General features: G+C 36.1%; 1 protein-coding gene across 1 annotated transcript; it reads right to left on the reverse strand.

The window, feature by feature from the left end:
• cry3a (cryptochrome circadian regulator 3a) lies at positions 1-27875 on the reverse strand. The gene is made up of 14 exons (XM_049485500.1): positions 27808-27875; positions 25590-25765; positions 15767-15875; positions 15518-15660; positions 14743-14927; positions 13803-13891; positions 13374-13514; positions 10568-10879; positions 9379-9530; positions 5350-5552; positions 4633-4725; positions 3934-4053; positions 3476-3639; positions 1-3380 (listed from the first exon to the last, which is right to left on the reverse strand). Exons 2-14 carry the CDS (start codon positions 25745-25747, stop codon positions 3372-3374), a joined length of 1878 nt encoding a protein of 625 aa, XP_049341457.1. The 5' UTR covers positions 25748-25765; positions 27808-27875; the 3' UTR covers positions 1-3371.
• Between the last annotated feature and the right edge of the window lie 4 nt (positions 27876-27879).

Genomic DNA, 27879 nt, shown 5'->3' on the forward strand with positions numbered 1-27879 from the left:
CCAGTTTCAACAATTTACTTCTGTCATCAAACTGATTTTGCACAAGTACAACTGTTAACAGACTGGAGGATAGAGGATAGAAAGTGTAGACAGAACTCAAACAGGTATTCACAGAAAATAAAGAAAAAGAACAAAAATCCAAACGGGAGGGATGGATCACTTATTCCACCGAGACAAATACAGGAAAATACAACAGCACAGAGAATTTACAGTCAAAAGCGCTCGAAACATTCAGAAATCAAGTCGACTCTTCACCTCGTCAAAAGCCTGTTTGCTACGCCGGTTGCTGTACAGATGTGACTACGCCAACAGCAGGTCCAGGAACAGCACAAACACAAGTTCAGCACAGTTTTTGTGTCAGTTACGTCTTAAACGGTCATCTGTGCACAGCTAGGCAGAATGTTTTATAGTCTATATCTACATTATAATTGTAATTGTACAGAAAAAGCTCTTTGTTGAGCACCAGGTGTGGTGACACTGTAAACGTGTTAGTGGATGGAGCGCCTGGGTAACACTGGAGGATGCTAATTTGACCAGCAAATGGTTTTCGGTAAAAAAAAAAAAAGGTGATAGAATGAATGGAAAATACAATTGGATAATAATAATTGACTGTGTTCCAAAAAATAAAATAAAAATAAAAGCAGACAATGCTTTTATTTATTTATTTTTTGGAACACAGTCAATTACACAACTAATACTATGCTTCAAATTATTTTTTACAGCAAAACAAATATATACTTGAAATATATTTGAAATTTCTTCTGTGACTTTTTTTGGTCTGTGCAAAAAAAAAAAATAATAAAATAAAAAATAAAGGGGGAACAAAGCAAAACCAAACAAAAAGTCCTTTGGATACGGCTGAAACACAATGCTGGGCTTCTTGTCTTGGTTACAGTGGTAAAAGCAAAGCAGGAAAGAAGGGAGACGGGTTAGAATGTGAGTAAAATGAAGAAATGGAGAGTAAAAGGACTTCTCGTTCTTTACAGTTATCTGTGTCCCTGAGGAGAGCCATTAACCCGTGTAGTCCATTTAACATCATGACACCCTGTCCAGCTTCACACCACTTCCATTTAAGCTGAAAAAAATAATTAAAAAGTTTTTCGGGGAAAAAAAGAAAAAAGCTAAACATACACACACACATATATATATACACACACACATATAGATAAAAATATTCACCCAATTTGGAAAAACTTGTTAAAGCTTGGGCCAATTATAAATCTGATATAACAATAAAATAAAATGTCTCCCAGCTGCTGAGAGTACAGAGGAAAACAGTATAAAAGAACATATAGGTCAAATATGGATCAGATGTAATGTAAAATAAAATAAAACTAAATAATTAAATAAAGAGAGAAAATGTTCTCCCTATTGAGAGTTCCGAAAAAAAAAACAATACACATGATCTGTTAAAAGTTTGGGCCAATTTCAGATCTGGGATTTGTTTTGGGTGGGGAAAGGAAAAATAACCAACAAAAGGTACAGACGGTCGATGTTTTCTTTGGAATGTGTTTGTTGTTGACTGAGATGACTTTTGTTTATATACAGCATTACTTAACATGTTTAAGACAGGATGTTTATATTTCTTGTATCACAGATTGAAATCTATGTAACATGATGCAGTTGTGATGTGTTTATGGAAAAAAAGCAAAAAGCAAATGTATTAGAATGCATTCTAATTCTATTGCACAAAATAATTACATAATAATGACAATAATGTCTTCCTGCACAATCTTAAGAATTAGCCTGAAGTTCACAAGTATTTAAAACAATTTCAAGTCAATTTTGGCTCAATTAACTTCAGTTTAGTTATCTAGGGTCACTTATCAGTCTTATGCTGCCTTCAAGTCCACCACAGAAGTTCGTACGCTAAGTGATTTTGGTCAAATCTTTGTTTCCAAAGTACTTCAAGTATATATATATATATATATATATATATATATATATATATATATATATATATATATATATATATATATATTTACAATTAACAAAGAGCAAAGTATGAACATTATGTGAGCAATTTTATAGATCAGAATATTATCAGTATATAATTCTAATCTAATCTATTCATATGTGGGTAAGAGTAAAGCATTAAAGAAACACTGCAATTTCTGTTAAATCATCTTTTTTATGTCTAGTTTCTCATTGTTAAATACAATAATTCCAACATGACTTGAAGGCAGCATTAGCAGTGACTCAGTGCTTCAGGTCCTGTTAGGTGTTAGGCATCTGCTGGCTCTGAGGTCTGGCCTGGTTAGACCATAGAAAATACAAAAATACACTAAAGTCCAAATGAATTTGATCTCTTTTACAGCAAGAGTGCCTTCTGACTCTGTGAGAATCACTCTGCACTATGAAACAAACAGCATTCATCTCTTTATATTACATTATTTTACTTTTAATAGTATTTTCTTTGTATATACAAACAGAAATGGCCAGTTAGAGGGTTAGAGAGTAGAGTGTTACTTAGACCAACGAGTCACATATCCATCATTAAAATTTTACATCAAAGATTTACAAATCTACAGTGTCCAGGATTCCACTTCCACTTCACTATGTTCTAACTGCTGTTCATGTTTACGCACAGTTAAAACACGGATACATTCAACAGGGACTAACAAAAATATTTAATGTAGAAAATCTGACTATAAATCTTTTTTTTTTCTTTACAAAAACTAGCAATATACCACTTTTCAAGAATACTGAGAATATTGAATTCTGAGTGTGAAATCCAGGAAAATGTAACTGTAAAAAAGGCTTTACTGAAGAAAAATAGGACAGTAATAGTTTTGTATGCAGTAGTATACTCTATATAGCTAGAACATGCATCCATCAGGCAGGTGCTGGTAGTAGAGGTCCCCTAACCGCTCACATAAAATTCTCCTGAAAACACTGCTTTCTCCCAAAAAAATCTCTTTTGCATTCTGTTCGATATAAAACACTAAAAAAGCTACTTTAGTGGGCTTCATTGTTCTGTAAAACCACGTGAGATTTATGTACAAGCAAAGAAAAGAAAAAAGAAATCTGCTAAAATAAAATATTTTAAGCGAAAAATTCCAACAGAAATTTCAGAATGGGATTTTTTTTTTATTTATTTGCCTCATGAATGGATTCTGACTAACCAAACTATAAAGCATCATTAATGCAAGACGGCCCAGGATAATGCATCCTAACACCCTATACACAATCATAAAAATAAAAACACAAAAAAATTAAACAAAACAAAAAAAACAAAACAAAAAAGACCAAAAAGAGCCTTCAATTTGTTTAACAAAGAGCGCTGAAAGCTGTTTTTATGAGATACTGTTCACAACGTGCCGTGTTCAGTGGTTCAGTGCTGCGTTCACTTCAGCTGATATGCCCCTCATCTAGCTCCTCTGTGGGGAAAATACACAGGAAAGAACAGGTCACTTTTATAATGATTCACTGTGTCCATAAAATTAGCATATATGTGGATTTGGTAACCAATTACCATAGCAGACTGGTTCCCACTGGCTGCGTGGACAGATGTGATCTCTGCGATTTGTCTCTGTAGCTTGTGAGCGGTGGAGAGGGTGTCGTCTTCTCCTTCAGCGTCTCGTTCCGATTCTCTGTCCCTCTTACCTGTGACGCTTCCTCCTTTATGAAGCAGACGGACTGAAACAACAAATATTCACCTTCACACTCGTATAGATCCAAAAAACACCTGCTTTTAACAATATGGCCAGAATTTATATCACAATTCCTTAATTTCATCTAATAAAAATATAATTCTGATATAAACATGGACAATATAGAGATAGAAAAAATATAGAAAAACAGCTAAGAACTGAAAAAGCTATCTGTATTCACACAATTCAACAACAACATTTTGATTAATTTGTCAAAATATTTTTATATCACAGCTGATTACCGAAGTACAGCACAGTGAAACACATATCAAAGTCTTACCTAGCCGCTGCTGTTGCTGCTGAATCCCACTTGGTCCCTGGTTCTCCTCGTTGTCAAAGTTCAGCAGAATACTTCCAGTCCTGTTACCGCTGGCAACAGTGCTGCTTGACACGGTTGTTGCTGTTGGAGTGTAAGATTTGTTAATGTTAGCTAATATATTTTAAATCTATATATTTATTTAAATATATTTGCCCAAAAGGCCTCATGCAAACAAATGCAAGGACATATCTTTGATTTATACTGTCTGCGATTAAATAAACATTTAAACAAGTAAGCGGAAGAAACACTGTGTAAACACTAGTTTAGCAATCGATAGGAATCGAGAAGTCAACTGCACTGCAAGTGATTCAGTTCGTGTCAGTGTGTCTTTGCTGTCGTATTGACGGGAAAATTACAGCATGTACTAAATCTCTTAATTTCTCATGGGTACGTTGGGTGTAACATGAAATAAACCAATCAGTGCGTCACTTGCAATTCCCTTTAAGAGCCAGGTGTGCTCTGACTTTGGTGCTTTGGCATCTTAACAGTGCAGCGCTTCTGCACATAAAAACTCTGTCAGAGACAGTTGTCAGGGTGCTAGATAGCAATGAGCATTGGGACACATCTTGTGCAGGGTGTACAATAGGGCCCTATGTTATTTATGTTGCTATTCATATTTTATAGTAGGAGCTACACAGTAATTAAATGTTAGTACGTTACCTGGTGTGTTGGTCCCGGGCTGCTGTTCTCCTGGAGAGTAGGCTATGCCACTCCCGTTCCCATTATGTGTAGATGGCACTGAGGCTAGAAGTCCTGTTTAACCAGAAAACAGAAGCACTGTGCTGTTTTTTTTTTTGGTAGGTCATTTTAGGTGTATTTCTCAGTTTTCAGTGAGAAACACACAGTCTGAAGTATCATCCAATGTGTATCTCTGAGTTTCTCCGTGGCTGTGTGTACACAAGGTCAGAGCGTGATATCAACGCATGGGCTCGTGAACATGTTTAACATGTTTTAGATTCAACCAATGAGTCGACTCTGACCTCAACCCAAAGCGCCTAAACACTACACAGATCACATGATAATTCACGATATACGATGTACAAATACGGTCTGCCATCTCATCCAAAAGCTTGTTTCTGGTTAAACTTGAAACTCAAATAAGAAACCAAAATAGAGGTAAGCCTCATTTGTCATCTGTAGTTACATTTTTTGTAACTTTGATTTGATTTTTTGGCATTTTTTAGGCCATATAGCCCAGCACTAGACATGCCACCATGTTTTCAAAGTATATATTTTAACAAATGCTTTTTGGGTTTGTAAAGCCCTTAGACCTTGTACAGTCTTGCAACTGCATGCAATCTCAGATCAGTTCAGGTTCTGAAAGGTTTAAAACATAACTAAAATTCTTCTACTTTCAACGTATTGCTAACACCCTACCTAGCCCTCTGTAGCGGGAAAGCTGCTGGTAGATCTGCTTCATCCTCTCGATGTTAAGGCGGCTGGCCTCCGCGTGGTTCACCATGGGTTTGGGGTAGTGGACTCCGATGATGCACTTTGCTGCAGCCTGCACCGTATCCGGGGCGTTCCACGGGTCGTAGATGTACTTGGCGGGAAAACCTCTGAGAACAGGTAAATAGCGTCTGGAAGGACAAGGAGAGATTAAACCGCAGAGTCTCATCATAGATACAAGAGCTGCTAGGCGTAGTGGTGGTCATTTTCTTATTGCAAACATTGAAAATATGAGAAAATATTAAACAGGTGAAAAAAAATATATATAATAAATTAAATAGCAGGGCATTTATTGTAACAAAGGAACTCGTGTGAACTGCCACAGGAAATGAACTAAATTTAAACACAATAAATACAAATATTTATAATCATAATGCTTATATAGTCACAATGCTTTTTTAACAGATGTGGCAACAATCATTGATGCTTAAGGCAAAGTTGAAAATGTCCACACACTGAAACTCACTTCCAGATGCTACCTGCCATGTTACAGTACTTTAGCAAGTGTCAAAACAGCACCATAAAGAAACTAGGAGCAGAAAAAAAGTAGCCAAAAATACAAGGTACTGCTGGAAAGCTCCACTGGAAGTCAGAGCTTGAGTCTGAATGTCTTGATTGTTTCTTCAGGATCCCAGGGACAGTGAAAAGCCACCTACCTACACGTTCCGCCTTACCAGAGCCCAGACAGAGGGTGGGTCGATGGCACCACAACACGTGCAGACAGGCGGACACGCTTTAAACCAACAGATCCTGCCTGTGCTGAGACACTACGGAGATTCCTACTATAACACGCGTTAGAAAGCAGAGGCAGTGACCAAAACCCTCCCCCCCCGCCCCATGGACCGCCAGATCCAGCCATCCAAACACCTCCCACCCTCCATTAACCCCGCCCCAAAGCAACCAATCCAGACTCAGGGCTGAGTAAGAGGTTCAGGTTCACTCCCTGCCCCTCGCACTGCTACCGATCGCTTTTGAGACGACAGTGATCCCAAGCCAAGGCAGAGAAACCTGCTAGCTGTCAAACGAGCAACACAGTATACTGTCCCCTTCTGCTGGGCGGCCCCCTCATTTTGCCAAAAGGGACCACAACCCTTTCGCCAGGAACATTCACATCCTGCCTGGACAAGCCGTGAAACACTGAGGCTGCGTTCACGCTGCAGGTAAAAGTGGCCCAAATACAATGTTTTTTTTAGGCTGTTCACACTATCAACTATCACGCATTAATTTCTGCTTGGACTTTTATGTAGAGCACATTTAAGTCACTTATATATCTTATTAAAGAAGGTGTTGAGCTTAACCTGAACCCAAAATCCACAAGAGAATTCTGTGTTTTATACATGTTTTTAGTCCTCAACCTGTAAATCACTTTACATGTGGATTATTTTTGAAGCCATTTTCAAAGGTAAGCATGTTATTTTCAGTCTATTTCAGTTTCAGAAGTTTTGATCAATTAAAAATGAAGTACCTATAAGATACAATTTTTTTACACAGTTATCATTATTCTAATTCTGTGGTACATTCCTCTGAACAGTTCACGCTCCTAAATTGATGTACATGTGAAAAAGGGCAATGCCTGACCTAATGTTTTGGTTTCTCCAGGATCAGAGGAGTTATCGGCTAATTAATGCTGTAAACATATGTGCTTCATTTCTTTAAATTTCATATGAATAAATAATGAATAATAGATTTCACTTTTAAACTATTTAAGTTATTTTATTAAAAAAAAGTTTTTTTTAATTCAGTTTGATGGAAGACATCACTCTTAATACTTATGAGAGCTTTTCACTGAACCCCTGTCCATTTTTCTTTCTCTGTACACCATTATTTTCACAAGAATCTGGCTGTTCAGACTATTATGAGTCACTATTGGACCAAATCAGAATTTATAATGTTTTTGTTTTTTATACTGGCTGCAGCAATGGGTCAAGTATGCTAAATATGGTTGTCTTGTCCTCATCATAACCTATCTGTGTCACATATGACAGAAAAGATTGGATTTGGGCCACTTTTACCTGCTGTGTAAACATAGCCTAAAAGAACCATAAAGGGGTAAAACATGGGCATTGGGTGTTTTGGGAAGGTTACTACAAGCATTTGAACACATTAAGCAGTTGTAGAAGGTCAGTGTGGAGTTGCAAAGAGACAGGAGGAGCTTTTTAACCTCTCGGCATGTGAACACATCTGGATCTTTCTGCTTGTCTCGCTGGGATCTATGGTGGTTATCAGGGTCTTTAAAGACAATAAAAACCAGTACAGCATTGCTGCTCTCTTGCACAGGCAGGGCTGCATTTAACGCCAAGAGCACCACTAAACATTTCAAAAAGAGTCTGATAAGGAGGAGTTGACCAAAGCTAGATAGAAGTGTAGTTATCCCTGGCTTTGGACCCCGCCTCCCATCATGCCCTCTGGGAAATGCATTTGTGGCTCTCTATGCATTAAATACAGGCCAGGCTTCGTATTTCCTTACCAAGCGGTTAAAATCCCTTTTGATGAAACGAGATGCTACCGAGCTAAAGAACAGGCTACTGTATTGCCCAGAGAAAAAGCTTCGCGCTTCAACCAGAATCACAGCTAACAGGTTTCCAAGTGCTCTGGCTAAGAATGGCTTTTGTCTTAAAAGCAATCAACCACAATTTACAAAGGGGAAAGGGAAAGCTGAACTTTTCACCCAATCCCCAAACAGACAACACAGAAACACAGCACAAACAGTAGATTTTTGGCTATTAGGCTGATTAAGCAGTCATTATATTATTGTATGACGCAGAAAAAAGTGTTTGATTGTAACATGCAGTTCAATAATAAAAAAATAAACAGGACAAAAAAGTTAAGAGCAATAGTTAAAATGTGTTTTTTTTACTTGAAAACTATTTAATGTGCAATAAAATGTGGGTAAAAGGGACAACTAGAGGCTGTGGAAGACGTTTGAAGATGCTAGGCTGGTTAAAAGTGACGGAAAAGGAGTCAGTCTAGAGATATACAGCTCTGGAAAAAAATAAAAAGACCACTTCAGTTTCTGAATCAGTTTCTCTAATTTAGCTGTTTATAGGTTTATGTTTGAGTAAAATGAACATTGTTGTTTTATTCTATAAACTACGGACAACATTTCTCCTAAATTACAAATACAATATTTTCATTAGAGCATTTATTTGCAGAAAATGAAAGTTTTAAGAGTTCAGAAATCAATATTTGTTTAAAAAACTTTTTAATCACAGTTTTCAAGCTTGGCATGTTCTCCTCCTGCAGTCTTACACACTGCTTTTGGATAACTTTATTTTGATTATATTCTAGAGGTTTTCAATTTGGTAAAATCAAAGAAACTCATTATTTTATAAGTGCTCTCTTATTTTTTTTCCAGAGCTTGTATAATAGTTGTATAATGTGTAATGTTTCTTTGTATGATGTATAACACTGACATGCCAAATATCATGGGACACGGGACTAGTATTGTGTGTCCCATGGAAGCTAAGTAATGCTGCACCTGCCTGTGGGATGTGTGTGTGTGTGTATGTGCATTGTGTGTCCCTTGTATGTTCGTATGGACAATTGTAGCCAGACGCCAGACACTGCCTTCTATGGCATATAGAAACTGAATGTCACATCTGGCAACCGGTACCAGGCCTCGCTACAACTTACTCAATAGATCCTTTATATCACCTTGCCATGAATAAATACACTGTACAGAGTTCAGCCTAACTCACAAGATAACACCTCACAACATATACAGGCATAAATTAAACACTTGAACATGATCAATTTACTTCCTGCTATCCCATGGTGACTTTTGGCATGTCAGTGTAACCTGACTTACCCGTACATCTGGAGACACAGGTAAAATACTGTATTTTGTGTCATTGGGAATGAGGGTAGGCTAGTGAGTCCTAGTGAGTAAGTGACCTTACAGCTAATCTCCTCAAAGTCCTGTGCGCAGCAGTGTATGCATTCGGTAACGTTACCAACCTAATGAAATCGCCGTTAGGGTCAGTGCGCCGACCGAAGCCCACCGGACAATAGCAGTGGAAGAACTGCTGAAAGAAGGAGCTACAGGAGAGCCACATCCAGCTGCCTGCATTCACACTCCAGTCTGCATCCAATAAGAGCTCCTCAAACACCTGTCAATCACAGCTACCATTACTCACTAGTCCATTAAACACAGGGCTTCGGAAACTAGAAACCATGACAACACTACACTACCATTTCAGCACAGACACAAACGTCTAGACAGTCAAAATTACACACGTTTCACAAGTTTGTAGACACAACAGACCCCATCACTATGCAAGATAAAAACAGGTCCATTACCACAGAATGGGAAATATGTGTACTGGAGCATTAAAAGCTACTGGCATAAAACTTCATATGAATTAGAACTATGGATGCACTGAATACATGGCAACCAGAAGTATTGTATAACATGTAAAATAATATGTATAAAATCTATAATATGTATACAGATTAATTACTCATTTATTTTGAGTGATACTGCAGTGTTTTCTCTAACATTATAATTTTTTTTCAGCAGTGGCAGCAGGCCCACACTTCACCCCATTATGAATAGTGCTAAATGAATATTTTTATATATTAGAAATGGTTGTTCCTTAATTATCTTTTCTTTATAATAGTAAGACAAAAATATCTGTAGGCTATTTATTTATTGAATTGTGAAATTAAGTGGAAAAGTGAATAAAAACCTGCAGCAAAAACATGTTTGGTATTCTGACTTTAGGGAGAAAAAAAATGACCAAAAGTTTTATGTTAGTGCATCCCTAATAAGAACTTCTGTACTGTCAAGTTTGATGGTTTGAGCTTCACAGTTCAAACATAATCAATTGTGTTTTCCATGAAAATACAAGAAATTAGCTAGATAAATGCTTCATGTATGAGCTTTTGCTTGCTGTATCTTTGTATCAGATTTGGTGGTCGAAATCTGAACTTTAACTACAGAGTAGTAAAATTATCTGTATCTATGAGATGACAGAAGAATAAAGGAAAGAAAGGGAGAGTCAGCTAAATAAATCAGTATGAAATCTACTAATGTTGTTTGTATATAAAGATCAATCTTTATATTTACTAGCTAGAAAAAAAAGGGTACAGGGTTAGACGTATATGTAAACTTATATGTAAATAATCCAATGTATATGCAAAGCACCTTCATGCCCTCCTCCCAGCTGATCCACAGGTCTCCTCGGGTGAGGAAGCAGGCCACAGCATGCCGCGCCAGGTGGTGGATCCAGCCCTCCTGCCTCAGCTGGGTCATGATGGCATCAATCCAGGGGAAACCAGTCTTTGCCTCAGCCCACTTGGCCAGTGCCTCTGGGTTTCTATCCCAGGGGATGCGCACACAGATGGGGTTGCCCTCCATCTTGTCGAAGCGCGGGTTGGTGGTGGCGGCAGTGTAGAAAAATTCTCGCCACAGCAGCTGGCCATACAGGGAGAGGGGAGGTTTGCTGGTCTTTTTCACCTGGATGGAAAATAAAAGGAAAATGGACCATAACTGTGCTTTACTCTTGCCTACTGCGTAGTATGAGAATAAACATAATAAACAAGTTATTCTCCTGAAACCCAAAGAAATACATTGTAAATGCAATAATCTTTCAAATATTTTACGGTATTTTCGCAATAACGATACTCTAGGCGATATGACAAAAAAAAAATCTCAAGGGTACACTACTGCAACAAAATAAAAATGTAATTTGAGTATTGCATACAATATGATATGGCACACCCCTAACAGAGATATTAAAAAATTTAAGAATTTTATCAGACTTGTGACAGAAGTCAATGATCCACAATATAATAATGCACTCTAAATATCTCCATATATCCAGGATTAAAGTAGCATAAATGATACTAATAATAAATGACAGATATGCGTGAATTCTTATTTTGCTAAAAACAGTAAAAAAAAAAAAAAAAAGTAGTACCCTGATGTGATAATTAGGGCTGGGTGATATGGCACCATATTTCAGGGTATAATATCGCTTACAATATTAAAAAAAATGTTGCCGATATTATTGGGTACGATTAGTGCTGCACGATATGGCCAAAATTTATATCACGATATATTCCTTAAATTTCGGTCGATACGATATAATTTCGATATCTATATAAATACTTTGAAGGCCTCAGAAAACTGCTAAGAAGCCCTGCAATCCCTGCAGCACTGCGAATTTAAATGATTATATAACTGTGTATTTGCACTTTTTGTATGGTTGGCATCAGATACCCTCATTATATGCACATCTATCTATCTATCTACCTATCTATCTACCTATCTATCTATCTATTGGAAATCTGTACCTACTACTGTCTGAAAATTTAATTAAAGCCTTTGAAACCTCCTTTCACAAAAACTTTAATACTTTAGAAATAAAAGTAGTCAAAATAAATCAATGCTCAATATTATTTGCATATAGCAAAATAATAACATGACATCCCTGTCAAACATAAGCCTATATAACTATTACAAATAAAAATAACTTTAAATTACAACAGAGGCAGAGCTTCTTATTCTTTGTGAAAAAATTTAACAGATTAAAACAAAAGTGTTTCAACTAGGATATAGAATACAATAAGCCTTTATATACGTAAAAGCAACAAGATTTTCCCGTCAAATAAACAAACCTACAGGCTTTATCAACTATGAATAACTTAGTTACAACATAAGCTATAAAAGTGCTTCAGTCAGTATAAGAAAAATATTGTATGTAGTGGAGTTGCTTGAAGTGGTGGAACAGTTTAGATGTATTAACATTACCGCTGCTGGTCGGCTGCACTCTCCGGCACAATTTGCAGCAAAGCGGCAAGGGAGCGGACCTGTGGCCGGCCTCGAGGATCCGCGGCCGGCCTCGAGGATCCGGGGGCGACCGAACCGAGTCTACCTTAGCCTTGGATCCGCTCGTCCCGGCTCCGTTTGGCTCCAGCGCGAGACATTTTTGCTGCGTAGCGAAGCGGACCCGAGCCTAGCCATTTTAACCTAGCCTTGCCTAGCCTAGCCTATTTGGCTACGTGCCTGTGTGGTTACGTCATCACACACTGACGTAGCCCAGCTACGGAGGCTGAATGTGTTGAGCTCTGCGGCGAGCTGACGCCAGTAAAAAACGCCTGTCTGTGATTCTAATACATATCGATATACCACAAAACTGATATCACCGTTATTGAAACATTTCTTATCGCGATAAATACCGATATCGAATTATTGTCCAGGCCTAGGTACGATATAATATCTAGTCTACGCAAAATACACAAAACTACTACACAAGAGTACTTCAAATGTTTCTTTGAAAGATGCCACAGAGGCACAATTCCCTGCACAGTTCGTATTCTCCTTTTTCAAATAATTATGAACTAATCAGTTTATTAACAAGCCCTCTCTGCAGTTGAAGCAACTCTGAAAATAAACACGAATGAGAGCTGAGGTCTGTGGTTGTATATTCTTGTGTTAAGCTTAGATACACTGCTATAAGCTCAAGCTTTTTTTTGTTTTGTGATTTAGAGAAAGTCATCAATTCCTTTATTTCCTCTAGAAATAACTTCTGTAATGCATTGTATAAAGAGTAAATTAGTCTCTATCGCAACGCTTGAAATTAAACCAAAAAGTGGCTACTAGTGACAAGAACCATAAAGAGGGACCAGTGTGGAGTGTGCATTTTCCGTTTTGGAACCTTCTCCACCAATGTGCAACATTCATTAAGCTACTTTTAATTCTGTTTTTAAATTAAGTATTAAAACATTATATGAGCTTGCATTTAATTAGTTCACAGTAAAATTACCAGTGTTAAATCTACAGTTTTAGGGTTAAATTAACACTATGTTTCAATTTTAAGAACTATGTTTGCAACACCATGAATATTCTAGCTCTTCTGTGGCATTACTCAAAGATCTGTGTAATATAGTGTAATATATAACATGTCTGTAAGTGTTATGTTTTCTGAGGAGCAGCTCAGTTTAAGCACCTTTCTGTAGAGGTCAGTAAGTTTGAAGTAGAAGAGGCGACAGGAGAGGCAGCCGAAGCGAAGGTAGGGGCTCAGGCCGGTGGGGCTGGCCAGCAGGGAGTTGGCATTCATCCTCGGCCTCTCAAAGTTTGCCACCCAAGCCTGCCAGACCAAAGTGAAGAGAGGGAGAAACAGATCAGATACTTAATAAAGTGACTAGAATTAAAAACCATCTGCATTTCCCTGTAATGCGAGAACACTGCCAGGCTGTACATGCAGTAGACTTACAACAGATGCAGTGAGGATTTACTCTAACTTTAAGTGTGGCATGTTCTTTTTCCTAAATTCCAGCTGGTGGTCTGGTGCTTATGCCAAGAGCTTGGCGAGAGTGCCAACAATCAACCTGGTAAAGTGTTTAATATCTTTACCGTTCCTCTACACATGCCGTACCTTCCGCTCTAAATGCCTCTCAATCCTCGTTAGCGCTTCAGTTTCCCCACCCGGCCACACAGCAGAGGGCAGGCCTTCTGTGTCAAACCCTACAAACAAATTTACATAAATTAGCATTTATTTTAGACCTCAGTGTAGTGTTTTTTTAACAAATAAAATAAAAATGTCCACTGTGAATGCTGTTCTTATAATATGCTGTTTTAATAAACCTTTTAATAAATGTTTCTGCTAATTTAAGCTGTTCTTTGAATACAAAGAACTAAAAAATAAGTTAGATTCTTATAAAAGTAGTCTTCATTACTATTCTGAGAAAATACAGCTCTGGAAAAAATAAGAGGCCACTTAAAAAAAAGATGAGTTTCTTTGATCTTACCAAATTGAAAACCTCTGGAATATAATCAAGAGGAAGATGGATGATCACAAACCATCAAACCAAACTGAACTGCTTGAATTTTTGCACCAGGAGTAAAGCAGCATAAAGTTATCCAAAAGCAGTGTGTAAGACTGGTGGAGGAGAACATGCCAAGATGCATGAACTATGCATGAACTGTGATTAAAAACCAGGGTTATTCCACCAAATATTGATTTCTGACCTCTTATGAATATGAACTTGTTTTCTTTTATTTTCTGCAAATAAAAGCTTTAAATGACAATATTTGTATTTGGAAATTAGGAGAAATGTTATCTGTAGTTTATAGAATAAAACCACAATGTTCATTTTATTCAAACATATACCTATAAATAGCAAAATCAGAGAAACTGATTCAGAAACTTAAGTGGTCTCTTAATTTTTTTCCAGAGCTGTATATAGGAATGTTATGAATCAATTATTTTCCACAACAAAGGACCTGAATACTAATTTGGCCATTCTTATTCTAGGGAAGACTTTCAGTTCAAACAGAAGTTAAATTTATACAGAATTACAGCATCTGCATCTCACCCAGCTCTTCTAATGAAGGCACGCCATATTTGTCCCCATGGTCTTCAGAGATAGGTGTGACACAACAACCCATCAGAGCACTGGACAAGGTCTCCACTGGCATCTCTGGTGGGTCCATGCGGCTGATTAGTGTCTGGAAACGCTTGTAGGTGAGTGGAGGCTGACCACCATTTAACTCTATTATTCTAGTGGAGAACGCAGAGGAATAATTAGTGAGCTGAACAAGCAGAGACATTCATAATAAAAAAGATGGTCTGTCTAAGATTTTCCAGTAATTCTGGACTATATGGACTAATGGCTGCTTTTAAAACATAAGAAATGCCTCCGTTCATGTCTAATTTTAAAGTTTATGAATCTAATCTTCTACTTTAGTGGGTGAAATAATAAAGCAAATAGCTACAGACATCACAGCCAAACGCTTCTATCTAGGAGTGAGATGTCCATAACTTGGCAACATCAGAACACTAGAACATATATGTTTTCTACACTGCATTCTAAGGGAAATAGTGTGGGCAGCAAGGAATCAAGTCAGCATTGAATTCTTGCGTTTCAGACACAGGAAACATGTCTAGCAAATGTCTAGTAAACATCTTCTAAGAGGATTAACAGTGTATGCAAAGCACTCCAAACATGGAAAACTCTTAAGGCCACTTTTGAGGTTATTCTAGAAAAATCAGCAGCAAACAGGAATAATGCATATACAATGTAAAACGTTTAATAAAGGCAAAATATAGAAGTTAAATATGAGCAAATAAAAATAGGAAAAAGCTCCTACTTGTCCAGATTGTACAGTGTATGAGAGATCTTGACGATGACTTCCACCCCTGCCTCCATCGCAAGCTTTTTAATGGCAGCATCCCGCTCCTTCCCAAATGGTTCAGAGTCATATTCGAAAGTCAACCTGGATATTTCCCACTCCTGAAAGAAGAAATCAATAGGGAAGTTATTATATAAAATAAATCTTATTTTTTCTTTCGTATAAATGATAAGAAATTAGAATAAAGAAATAATAAAATAATTTTACCTTAAAGAGACGTGGGAAAACATTGGCTGGCTGACCTCGGATGACAAAAAGGCGGGAATTAAGTTTCCGAAGATTGGAGTCGAGATCATCTAGGCACTGAAGGAGAAATCTGCAAAAACAAAACAAAGACAGTGATCTAAGCTGTGGCTACAACTGAACACATTATTGAAATACTTTACAGAACTACTGAAATATGGTTTAAAAAGTGATATATAAAAATTATATGATCTGAAACAATGAGCTAAATAAATGAGCTAAAAGAATGTGACCTACAAATGAAAACCAAGCTTGAACAAAACTGTCTAACCTACAGTGAAATTGTGCCATATTATCCTTATATATCCTTATATATTGACAATGATTTATTTAAGTATGGCTTAGGACTGTTGAATATTGTAAAAAATATATATATTTCGATATTTTGTTCTGCGATTTGCACTGACAAAACAAGAATTTACACCACTTTCACCAAAATGATTTCACTGCACTAATTATGCTGCAACAATATTTAGGAGCCCCAGTGTGAATGGTATTAATCTAAAACAAAGCAAAGAAACATTTTATTACTGATATATTTTGAAAATACAAAAATCAAATGCTTAAAACATCAATCTTCCTCCTAGTTTAAAAGCCGTATTGTCTTTACTACTGAACACTTATTCACTACTGCACTCTAGTGTCCCACAGTGTTAATGCAGGTTCATCCCATAAGCAGCTCTGGTGAAAGAGGGAAATTCAGGCCTCAGTGTCTGCACGTGCAGTCCTGTCCTGTTTTAGGATTAAACCCTCTGGCTGTCTATAAACAGCCCTCATTTTCTGACAGACTGGAATTCTGAACCCACAGCTGCTGCAAGTTTCCATTCACAGCTTTCTTAAGTCTGTTGATCTGCAGGTAAAAGACTTTACAGATATTTCTGCTTCAAACACCTGCCTGCACACAGCTTGACTCAGCAGCTGACCAACCAACCGGATTTGAACATTCAGAAGGTGTGCTGGACCTCCACCTGTCAGCTAAACCCTGAGAGTGTGAATAAGCTACAATTAGATCTTAATCTCATCATTTAACCTGGGAAAAGAAGACATCTGGCTGCGGGTTAAAGGTCATAAGACCTGTAAGATAAGACTTTCTATAAGTGTTTCTAGTTTCTTCTTGTTTAAAAAGAACATCTGAAAAAACATGCAGGTTGGATTATAAAGTTAAATCACACATTGTCAGATATAATTTGGAGGAGCAGCAAAATTATTTAAGACTTACATCTTAAGTCTGGGCAGTTAAAATCAAAAATGCTTTTTTTAATCACAAACATTTATAGCTGCAAACTGATTAATAATATATTACCTAATTACCAATACACGCATCATAATAATAGAACTTATGACTGTGACAGTCTAAAATACTGATTATTGACATAAAAAAGCAAAATAATGTTTTCCTGCTGAAAGATACAAGCTGAACAGAGCTCGGATAGTAACGTAGCATAGCGTTTGTTTGTTTTCTCTGTATAACTTTCACTCACATGTGACTTGAGTAGCACTACTGAGGTAAATGTGTGATTAGAATAAAACCATTGAGGTAAATGCATGACTAAAACTGAATTGCTCAAGACTAACTTATTCTAACTTATGATTAGAATAGGTCTACAGGAGGAAGATTTATGATTAGAATGGCACTGCTGAGGTAATTTCATCACTGAACATGCTCTGCTCAGGAAAATGTATGACTAGAGTAGCACTACCTGAGTAAACATATTGTGCTTTGCTGGTGTATCTGCTGCAATTTTAAAATATTAGTGTTCAATAAATATATGTACAAAGGTTTTATTTTCTTTGCTTTTGGGAAGATAAAAATATTTTGGTACATTTCTACTCATAAGAAAAACATTTCACTGACTGAAGACACGCCTGCACACAAAACCCTCAAAACAAACAGGAAGTCTTGAGGGAAGATTTCAAGATATGGGTCACATATTTCACACAGTCATCAGTCATCTACTGCAACAGGAAGTAAATTTGGAGCATTTCTATTAAACCTTTTGTCAAGAAATGATTACACAAAGCCACACACACAGCGCGAACAATGAATGATACCTATGTGATGCGTACATGGCTGACCTAATATGAATGCAATGATCTTTAAGAGAAATTTCATCATTTTTACTCTATTAACACATTTTCTTTACTGTTCATTTCCAAAACAATCTGCTGGATATATATATATATATATATATATTATATTTTTTTATGGACATGACGTTTCTGACCTCAATATTGCCCATTATGGTTTTCTTAGCAGGGGTACCCCTTTAACATAAATAGCCATAATGTTGACTTTGTTTAAAAACAGGAGTTTGGATATATTTATGATATATTTATTCTAAAAATTAAATGTCTCAATCATCTTAATTAATAAGAATAAACTACTCTTTAAAAGAAGGTAAATGCTTTATTATGCTATTATATTAACATTATATCAGTACCTTAACATGGTCTTAAATTATAATAATATTTTTGGATCTTGTCATTATGTTGTCCAAAAGTTTTCATGTTATCATTTCAGGCCTGACTACAGAAAAAGTCAAATTGAACCATTTGTATTGATCCATTTCTCATTAAAAGAGCATACAAAGTAAATAGCAAAAACTGCAAATCTGACTGACCCAAAAATCTTAAAATTAATTTTTAAAAGACATTTTTCACAATCTTAAGCTTATTTCCACTGTTTATTTTAAAACAGATGTTCAAACAAACAAGCTGTCCAGCTACTTCTGTACTGCAGTGTAATGTCATGTAAGTAGACTTACTTAATGCCCAGTCAAAAACCCTCTATAAGCCTCTGCTATATAACTGCTGCACGTGCAGATCACGGGCCGGAGTCATTAGTGTTCTAATTCACTTGTTCGAGGTCAGTCCGCGTCTCTCTGGCCCGGTTAACCTTCCACCTGTGTCTATATTCTGGCTCAAGTGTTCAGACTGAGCCCAAAGTCAGACGGTCTGCTAGCAAAGCCCTGATTACAGACCAGACAGCAAAGCTGCCCATGCTCCAAATACACCAGCAGCAGGCGCCCGGCCGCCCGGCATACTTCCACACTCAGCCACCGTCTCATCTCTAATACACGTGCACACACACACATACACACAAACACACACACACACACACACACAGACTGAGCTCCATTCACAAAAACACAGAGTGCAGAATTACTAACAGCAACAAGCATCCATTCCCTTTTACAGCTCCTATAAAGAGACCACTTCAGTTTCTGAATCAGTTTCTCTGATTTTGCTTTTAATAGGTTTATGTTTGAGTAAAATGAACATTTTTGTTTTATTCTACGAACTACACACACTATTTCTTTCAAATTCCAAATGAAAACACTGTCATTTAGAGCATTTATTTGCAGTTTTCATGTATCTTGGCATGTTCTCCTCCACCAGTCTTACACACTGCTTTTGGATGACTTTATGCCTTTACTCCTGGTGCAAAAATTCAAGCAGTTCAGCTTGGTTTGATGGATTGTGATCATCCATCTTCCTCTTGATTATATTCCAGAGGTTTTCAATTTGGTAAAACCAAAGAAACTCAGAATTTTTAAGTGGTTTTTTTTTTTCCCAGAGCTTTATATCAGAATTACAAACAAATGGCTGGTATAGAATAATGCTATAATGTAGTTCTTTCTTCTTTATTTAAAATCTACACATTCCCCACCCAAAGCCATAAAATTGACAGTCTTTAGAATATATCATCAACTTCATGCACAAAGCTTGTAACTCATGTCTGTTTTTGCAGTTTTTTTCATGTTTTGACATAATTCATAATTCATTTATTGATAATTTACATGCTGTACAAAATGTATAACGATTGGACCAATAGAAATGCTCCAAAATATATATTTTATATTGACTTCCATTGAAAGTTAAGAATAGTTTTTCTACTTTGCCTGACCTAACCTTGTATCTCTATCTTTGCCATTTATCCACTTTTTGACATAACTGATACAATTAATGTGCCAATTGTTCTTTACATTTTGTCTAAATATAATATATAAATATAACTGGACCAATAGAAATGCACAAAAATGACTGGGTATAAAACGTATTTACATTGACTTTCATTGAAAAATAAAAACATTTTGTCTTCTCATGTAAAGTTGCATATTTGGAGACACAAAGAGTACAAAGTTACAAAGCGTGAAAAACATGTATCTCCACTGTTGTCTAATTTCAAATGTTACTAGCTTTTGCTGGTCTGTACAGCTGAAGACACCAATATAACTTCTCTAATGTTATTTGGGAAAAGCTCTTGTTTTTTAAGTTAAGACCATTATTTATTTCTCCTGTAAAGCCACTATTTTAGATATGCATGTTTTTCATTGGACAGTTAAGGTAGGTAGACTATACAAAACCTTTACTGTAGCATTTCGATTCAGTTTAGTAGCAGCTTTCAGACTGTATATCCAGCAGACTATTAACACAGTTGAATCAAACTAATATATTAAAAGATTAATTTAAAAGTTCACATTAAAATAAAATCAAACCAGTAATACAAAGTTTTATCAGAAGAGAATTCTGAATAGAACTGCACAACATTCTTCCACTTCTGATCAATTTACAGCAGTTAGTGCCAATTTAAGCCTCTAATAGCAGGAATTACAAGCAATAACAACGTCTACCTAACCAGGTCAACCTGTTTACTTCCTTCCAGTGCAATCATTCTGACAATTCAGCATCCATCTCTGCAAACACCAGAGGAAGTATACTTGTTTTGCTCTCTGTTTCAAGTACAGTGTAATCTCTACTGTGAGAATATTGTAAAAACATTTTGCTCTTTTTAAAATAACTTTTGTGCATAAAATGTTTTCAGTAAGACTTTATATGACAAAAAAAATAGAAAATTAGATTAGTTCTCTTCCATATATCTATATGTATATTCCCTCCTGTTGTTAATTACAAAAGCCTCACCACAATAAAACTTGAAATTTCAACTTGAAACAAAAGTTACATTTAATGTTGAAGTATCAGGATTCATTTTTTATACCAATACGAAATCTGATGTGTATTTAAATGTTCAATATCTAACCCTGTATCTATGTAGATGGTGAAACAAAGTTATCTTGCTTATCCTTTAACTGCTGCTGAGTGTCATCCCTCCGAACACTGAATTTTATAAATCTATATACAGAATTATCCATCTGAAAACTCCTAACAGGTGCGATATTTTATGAAATGGTCTTTTTTTGTATGTTTTACAAAATAGTTTCAAATATACCAATATACACACACAATATACTGCCCAGTTCTACTTCATATACTTTAACTGACCCATTGTGTGCTTTTACTGGTGTGCCTAGTAATGATCTGCCTTGAGTCTGCAGGTAAAACAGAATAAACAGCTGTCCTTTCTCACTCTTTATTGTTAAAAAAATAATCACGTTATATATGGGTTACCACCAGCAGTTGGTATATGGGTTACTTTTATGGGCAGTGTTACGTTTATATAACAAACTGATAACCAGATACAGGGTTTGTGCTCATCTAACTCTTCCAGCCAGTACATCTAGTCCATCACAGTCCTGAAAGAGCAGCTCTTCCTTTCAAACCTAAAAATCACTTTCAGCTTTACATAAGGTCATGCGCATTGTCCTTAACAACATCTTTCCCACTGACCTATAGACTGTGACCTCCGAAAGAGCTGCTTAAAAACCCATTTCTCCCAGCCCTTTGCGCAGTCATACATCATCCCTTATGCAACTGTCCTGGCCTACATATCAGTGCGCAGGCGTGCAGCCACTGAACGGCATAAAATTAGCCTAGTGACCTGCTTTCAGCTTTAATAACACTCCATACATCTCTCTGCACAACACAAAAACGCCAATTTCCACAATAACCCGCTCTGGGTCACATGACATAACAAAACTTTTTAAACTTTCACAACAATAAAGAAATTGTGAACTTTAATGTACCTAATTTTCTTTTTTTAACACTTTTTTTCTGTTGATCACATAGACAGCTTCACTATTCAAACTAATAATAATAATAATAATAATAATAATAATAATAATAATAATAATAATTTGCTCTGGATACTGTAGAGGCAATATACAGACAGCATGCTTTACTGCAGTTAATTTTATATTATTTTTAAGTACAGTTACAATATAAAAACTAAAACAATTCTATATGTTTAACATAATTAAAATTCTAACATAATTCTAACATAATTGCCAGCAGTATTATAAGTAGATAATTAAGTTATCGACTTATCAAATCATTTTCTACTGGCCTCAATATTGTACTCATAGTTTACAGAAAAAATGAACATTACCAATATTTCTGCTAATAAATCTTCCCTGCGACAGATCAGGAATTCAAAGCTTATATGGGTTAATACAAAAACATCCCAAACAGAACTGTTGGTAGAGTATAAACCACATTCCACAAATGCCAAGAGATTATATTAATACAAACAAGCTGGTATGTAGAATTTGGTTAAAAATAGTGTCACCTAAAACACGGCAGTGCAACTATTTTTATATACTTAAAAGTCTCCTCTGAAACAAAAACACCCCATCCAGTTTTACATTTACATACAGAACCAAAAACACAGCAGGGGTATATACAGTTTTATACACATTTTATATAAGTGTATATATAATGATCACAATATAAAATGGCTTATAAATATTAATATTGTCTTAAAATTGGACGATATGTGCAAAATTTATATCACAATATATTTCTTAATTTCAGTCAATACAATATAATTCAGATACTGATATGAACCTTATAAAAGCTCCGCCTGTGGTATATATAAACACACCCTGACAATGCTGAGTAATACAAAAGTACAAAATGCCCCAGCAGTGGCAGATCCTAAAAAAAATTACTCTTTTTTTGTTAAAAAATTTAAAAATACCCTTTCATGCATTTTTTCATTAATGATTTTATTTTATTTTTTAGACACTCTCTATAATTGAATGTACATTTGGGTCAGTGTTCTTTATGTGTTGAAAGAGTCAGTACAAATCAATATATAATAATGAAAGAGCAAACACACTGACTAGCCAAAAAAAAAGGATCACACACTCTAATATTTAGGTGGATCGCCTTTAGCTTTGATTGCTGCACACATTCACTGTGGCATTGTTTCAATAATCTTCTGCAATGTCACACGATTTATTTCAATCCAGTGTTTCATTAATTTTTCACCAAGATCTTGCAGCAGCATTGATGATGGTAGAGTCTGACCACTGCTTAAAGCAGCACTTCTCCATCCAGCACATCCCAAAGATTCTCAGTGAGGTTAAGGTCTGGACTCTGTGGTGAACTCTCTCAAATGATGATCTCATTCTCCCTGAACCCTGAACTCTTTCACAATTCCAGCCCCATGAATCAGGGAAGAAAAAAAATCCATTGATGGAATAAGCTGGTCTATATTCAGTATATTCAGGCAGAGTCAGCTGACCTCATTCTTTCAGCACATACTGTTGCTGAACCTAGACCTGACCAACTGCAGCAACACCAATCCAGGTGGTGATTTTTTAGTGTAGAACTTTTAGTTCCAAATATAACTCTCTCCCCTAATTAAGACAATAATCTTAATACTTCTTTAACACTACTTTTGGTAAACCTGGCCCAGGTTCAAGTCTTCTGAACCCTCGTGCAACAGGTGTGCATTAACTAAGACTGGAATAGCCATCTGCACACCTGCAGCTGACAGGACAGACCCTGTTACAGGTGTATCAGTCCTAAATCTGGAGGACTGACTTTTCTGAGCTGAACTAAAATAGCTCATTCAGAAGAAGATGGGCACGGATGAATGGCACGGTGTGTGACAGACTGATTCTTAGCTTTTCCTCCACAGCATCTGCTGCGCTGCTACTTGGCCTACATTCCTCAAGAAGCAGCCGTGCCATGTTACTGCCAATAGACTGATTCCTTGATTGGGTGGATTTCTTTAAGGAGTGGATAAGTGCAGTAGATCATGTGGGGTTATACTTCCTTTAGCTTAAATAGAACCTGCTTTGCTGGAAGCACTGTAGTAAAAATAGTGCACAGCATGTGCACAGCATTAACTCACATTAAGTGTACAGATTCAGTTTATTCTGGTGTAGAATAAAATGAGATCACGGCATGTGAACATGGCTTTTGTTGCTGTGGGAAATGTGCTACAATATTATATCATGATATCATGAAGAAATTCACACAATACTGCTATTTAAACACTATGTCATGTTTTATTTAAATTTGCTTAATTGTATTTAAAACCACTTAACAGGTTTAATTAGGTGTTTTGGGATGAAATTCAGCTAACAGAGAACATTCTAAAAACATTTAGCAACGTTTTTGAAAGGTTCCAGGAACGCTAGCCTGTTAAATTACAGTAACAACATTTCAGGAATGTTTTGAAAATGTGTGACATAAAAATGCTTTGCACCACAGAGTTATTTGTATGTTTGTCACATAACGTTCCCAGCCAGGTGAATACTAACTTTATGGAAATATTAAAAGTAACATTTCCAGAACTAAAGATTGACACAAATGACTTTGCACCAACATTTCCAGAACATTTAAAGACATTAAAAAAAAAAAAACCTTCTAAGGACATCCAAAAAAACCTGACAAATTAAACAGCAACTGTAACTCTAACCAAAAATTGTTAGTTGGGAATGTGCTGTTATTCAGTGTTGTTAAGCACTATCAATAGCCACAATATGCAGATAAAGTCATATTGTGCATTACAGTTAGGTCTATGTAATATTCAATCTGACTTCTAAAAGCCTATTTTTTTACAAATTAGAATAAAAATCCAGATTCAACACTTTAAAATGACAAAATGCTGAACTTGTTTGTATGATAGCGGCAGGGATATGAACGATTATTTCTGTACATATGTTTTTATATGTTTTTATGGAGCAGGTGGGTCATTAAATTATATAATTTGAATGTTAAATTCACAGAAGGAAGGAGAGATCATAATAATTATGAGCAGCTTTAGAATAAGGTGCAATAATATACATCAAAAAGGCAGTACAAGTTGAGTAAATGTCATTCATAATAAAAAGTCACCCCTATTTTTGGTTTCATGTAACGGTTCTTCACTTCACAATATTCACATATTCAAACACATAAATTAGAATAACGGACATTAACAACAGGAGACGTCTAGCCTATGTCAGCTTTATTCCTGTAGGTATGCATGACGTATCCCAGGCTATGTCATGCTTCTTTGAGCACAGGACCATTGTCTAATAGACATGGCATTAAATTAAACTTAAAATTAATTACTGAACACATTTTTTAAGAATGTTTCCAATTTTTCACCACTGCACAAAAATACATATATTTTTGTTTTTTGTTTCAAATGACATCAATAACAAATTAACAATTTAAATATTTAACATATTTAACCTTTTCAGCCAAAAATTTAAGTAGTGATTTAGTGCATACCTGGTGACTAGTTTGGTTATCCCTATTAACCGTAACAGGATCCCTAATATTAGCTCTTATTAAAAGCCCCACTCACTCTCCTACAGCATCTCCTCTCTCTGTAATGTCCCTGAATCTGTCTGATTCAGCCCTGCTGTGCTGCTAAAAGCTCTGAATGGGTTTATAGAGACATGAGATGAGACAGAGAGAGAGAGAGAGAGAGACTGAGTGTAAATATAACTCAGCTAATTTTAGAGGAAAGCGCTTTGATAAAGAACATTGTGTTTTATTCACAGAGCAGGAAAACTGTGTGACTTTTATAACACCTTGTCTGACACTCACTGCTAACCTGGGACTTCACTGTTGGAATCTAATGAAAAGTACAAGATGCATTTACCTCCACCTGTTGACCCCAAGGTTGGAGGACCCGGCGAACCAGGGGTCCAAAAAGTACACACAGCGGACGGTGCCTGCCCCCCGCACTGCCTCCTGTAGCGCAGGGTTGTCATGAAGACGCAGGCCCCTCCGGAACCAGTGGATGGAATTAGGGGCCATTTTTAGTGTGTCACCTTTCTATAACAGAGAATCAGGACAAAAAAAAATCAGCCAGAAACAAAATTCCATTGTTACTGGTAAAAACTACAGTTATTAATATATATGATTACGTCTTTACTCTATATATCTATCCATCCATCCATTCATTCATCATGCTGAATGAAAGGTAATACTGGGTTAGTCATCATTGCTGTAATTATTTTAGAAATGTGCAGGACAGCATACCCAACAAGAAAACACAAGTGCATTTTTTACCAATCACTAACCACTGACATAAAAGCCATTGCGCACAATCAGACCCACCAATTTCCTTTGCCATTTTTTGAGTTTTCCGTCGTAACTGTCATCTTCTGGCATGGATTCCGTTCATCTGAGCCATCTGACGCCATTCTTATTCAGTGACATTCAATTATTGCCAGATTTAAAGTCTGACTCGAGGGGACTGACACAACAGAGATGCCCACATTGGCAGGCACTCAGATTTACTGGGATACTGGGATTTAACAGATAAAATAGCCTAATAACCTCCCCTCAAGAGATGCTAGCCTATAATCTATTCACAATAATTTTCCCTTTCAAGTACCTTTCAAGTATTAGTTAAGACAGCAAAGATGCTATAAATAATAACATCTAAAATGACAGAAATGCATAAAAAAGCATATTACTATTATTGAAACATTTATTATTGTGACATTGTAGCATATTGTATAAATATATATCCTAACCTAATTGTGCTGCAACACTAAACTATAGAAAATACACCTAATTTTTTTGTTATTTTATATTTCATATGATTCTGTAGTTTACTATACTATACTATATTATAGTACTATACTGTACTATACTTATTTTTTATTATATAGGTTTTTCCTTATGCAGAAACTCTGCAATCTAATAAAATGAGATTTTGCTTTCTTCTGAGCTATAAATCCATTCTGTCTATAGTCACATTACCAAGAGCACATAACCTTTATGTAATTCTGTCAAAAACACTTTTACCACAAATGTTACCATTAACATACATGTATTTTCAGATTCTTTTATTATATATAGCTCTGGAAAAAAATAAGAGACCACTTAATTTTTTTTTTTTTCTTACCAAATTAAAAAAACGCTGGAATATAATCAAGAGGAAAATGGATGATCACGAGCCATCAAACCAAGCGAACTGCTTGAATTTTTGCACCAGGAGTGGCATAAAGTTAAGCAAAAGCAGTGTGTAAGACTGGTGGAGGAATACATGCCAAGATGCATAAAAACTGTGATTAAAAAACAGGGTTATTCCACCAAATATTGTTTTCTTAAGTTTTTTTATATTCTTCTTTTTTATTATTTCAGACATTTCTCATTTTCTGCAAATAAATGCTTTAAATGACAATATTTCTATTTGGCATTTGGAAGAAATGTTGTCCTTAGTTTATAGAATAAAACAACAATTTCCATTTTACTCAAACATATACCTATAAATAGCAAAATGAGAGAAACTTTTTTCCAGAGCTGTATTTTCTTTGCTAGTAAAATCCCAATTTACAGTTGTCTGACTATAGTTAATTACTTTTATACTACTAAAAATTGTAATTTCAGATATCTATCTACTTATAAATCTATGTATTTAATTTATATTACCTATAAACTACTCAGTAAGCAATATCAGCATCATACGACGTTTATGAAATTGTAAATACAGTGAAATAATGTGAAATATGGAGCCACAGGTCTCCCTAAGCCCACACACAGCATCACGGTGAGGAAATTAGGTCAGTCCTGAGCTGAGACAGGCGGGGAGAGGATAACTTACCTGCTACAGATCCTGCAGTTTTAAAAAACAGGCTTAACCACACCAGCAGCTTCAACTAAACCCAGACAGGTCTTTCACAGTCCTGAAATTGTGTATAATACACTGTACAAAGCGCTGTTAATAAATAAGTGTAACTAAAACAGTATCCAGTGAAACTGGGTCACAGACTCGTAAGTTATGTAAGCCCAACATCGCTGTTTTCACTGCGGCGCCATGTCTCTGTCCAAAAACAAACTCAGAACAGCAGAGGAGACATTATTACCTGTAAATGTTATGTCAGTCCTGAACACAGGACCATCTCTTCCCTCGGTATTTCGGGGCTCGGGGCTCGGTG

Source organism: Astyanax mexicanus, chromosome 12, assembly GCF_023375975.1.
Source record: "Astyanax mexicanus isolate ESR-SI-001 chromosome 12, AstMex3_surface, whole genome shotgun sequence".
Lineage (NCBI taxonomy): Eukaryota > Metazoa > Chordata > Actinopteri > Characiformes > Acestrorhamphidae > Astyanax > Astyanax mexicanus.

Excerpts from the sequence above, each read along its gene's own strand:
- cry3a (XM_049485500.1), bottom strand. The coding sequence starts at position 25,747 with ATGGCCCCTAATTCCATCCACTGGTTCCGGAGGGGCCTGCGTCTTCAT. Across the intron at positions 14,928-15,517 it reads ACACTGTACAATCTGGACAA|AATAATAGAGTTAAATGGTG; the intron begins GTAGGAGCTTTT and ends GTTCTCCACTAG. Across the intron at positions 4,054-4,632 it reads GCCCGGGACCAACACACCAG|CAACAACCGTGTCAAGCAGC; the intron begins GTAACGTACTAA and ends ACACTCCAACAG.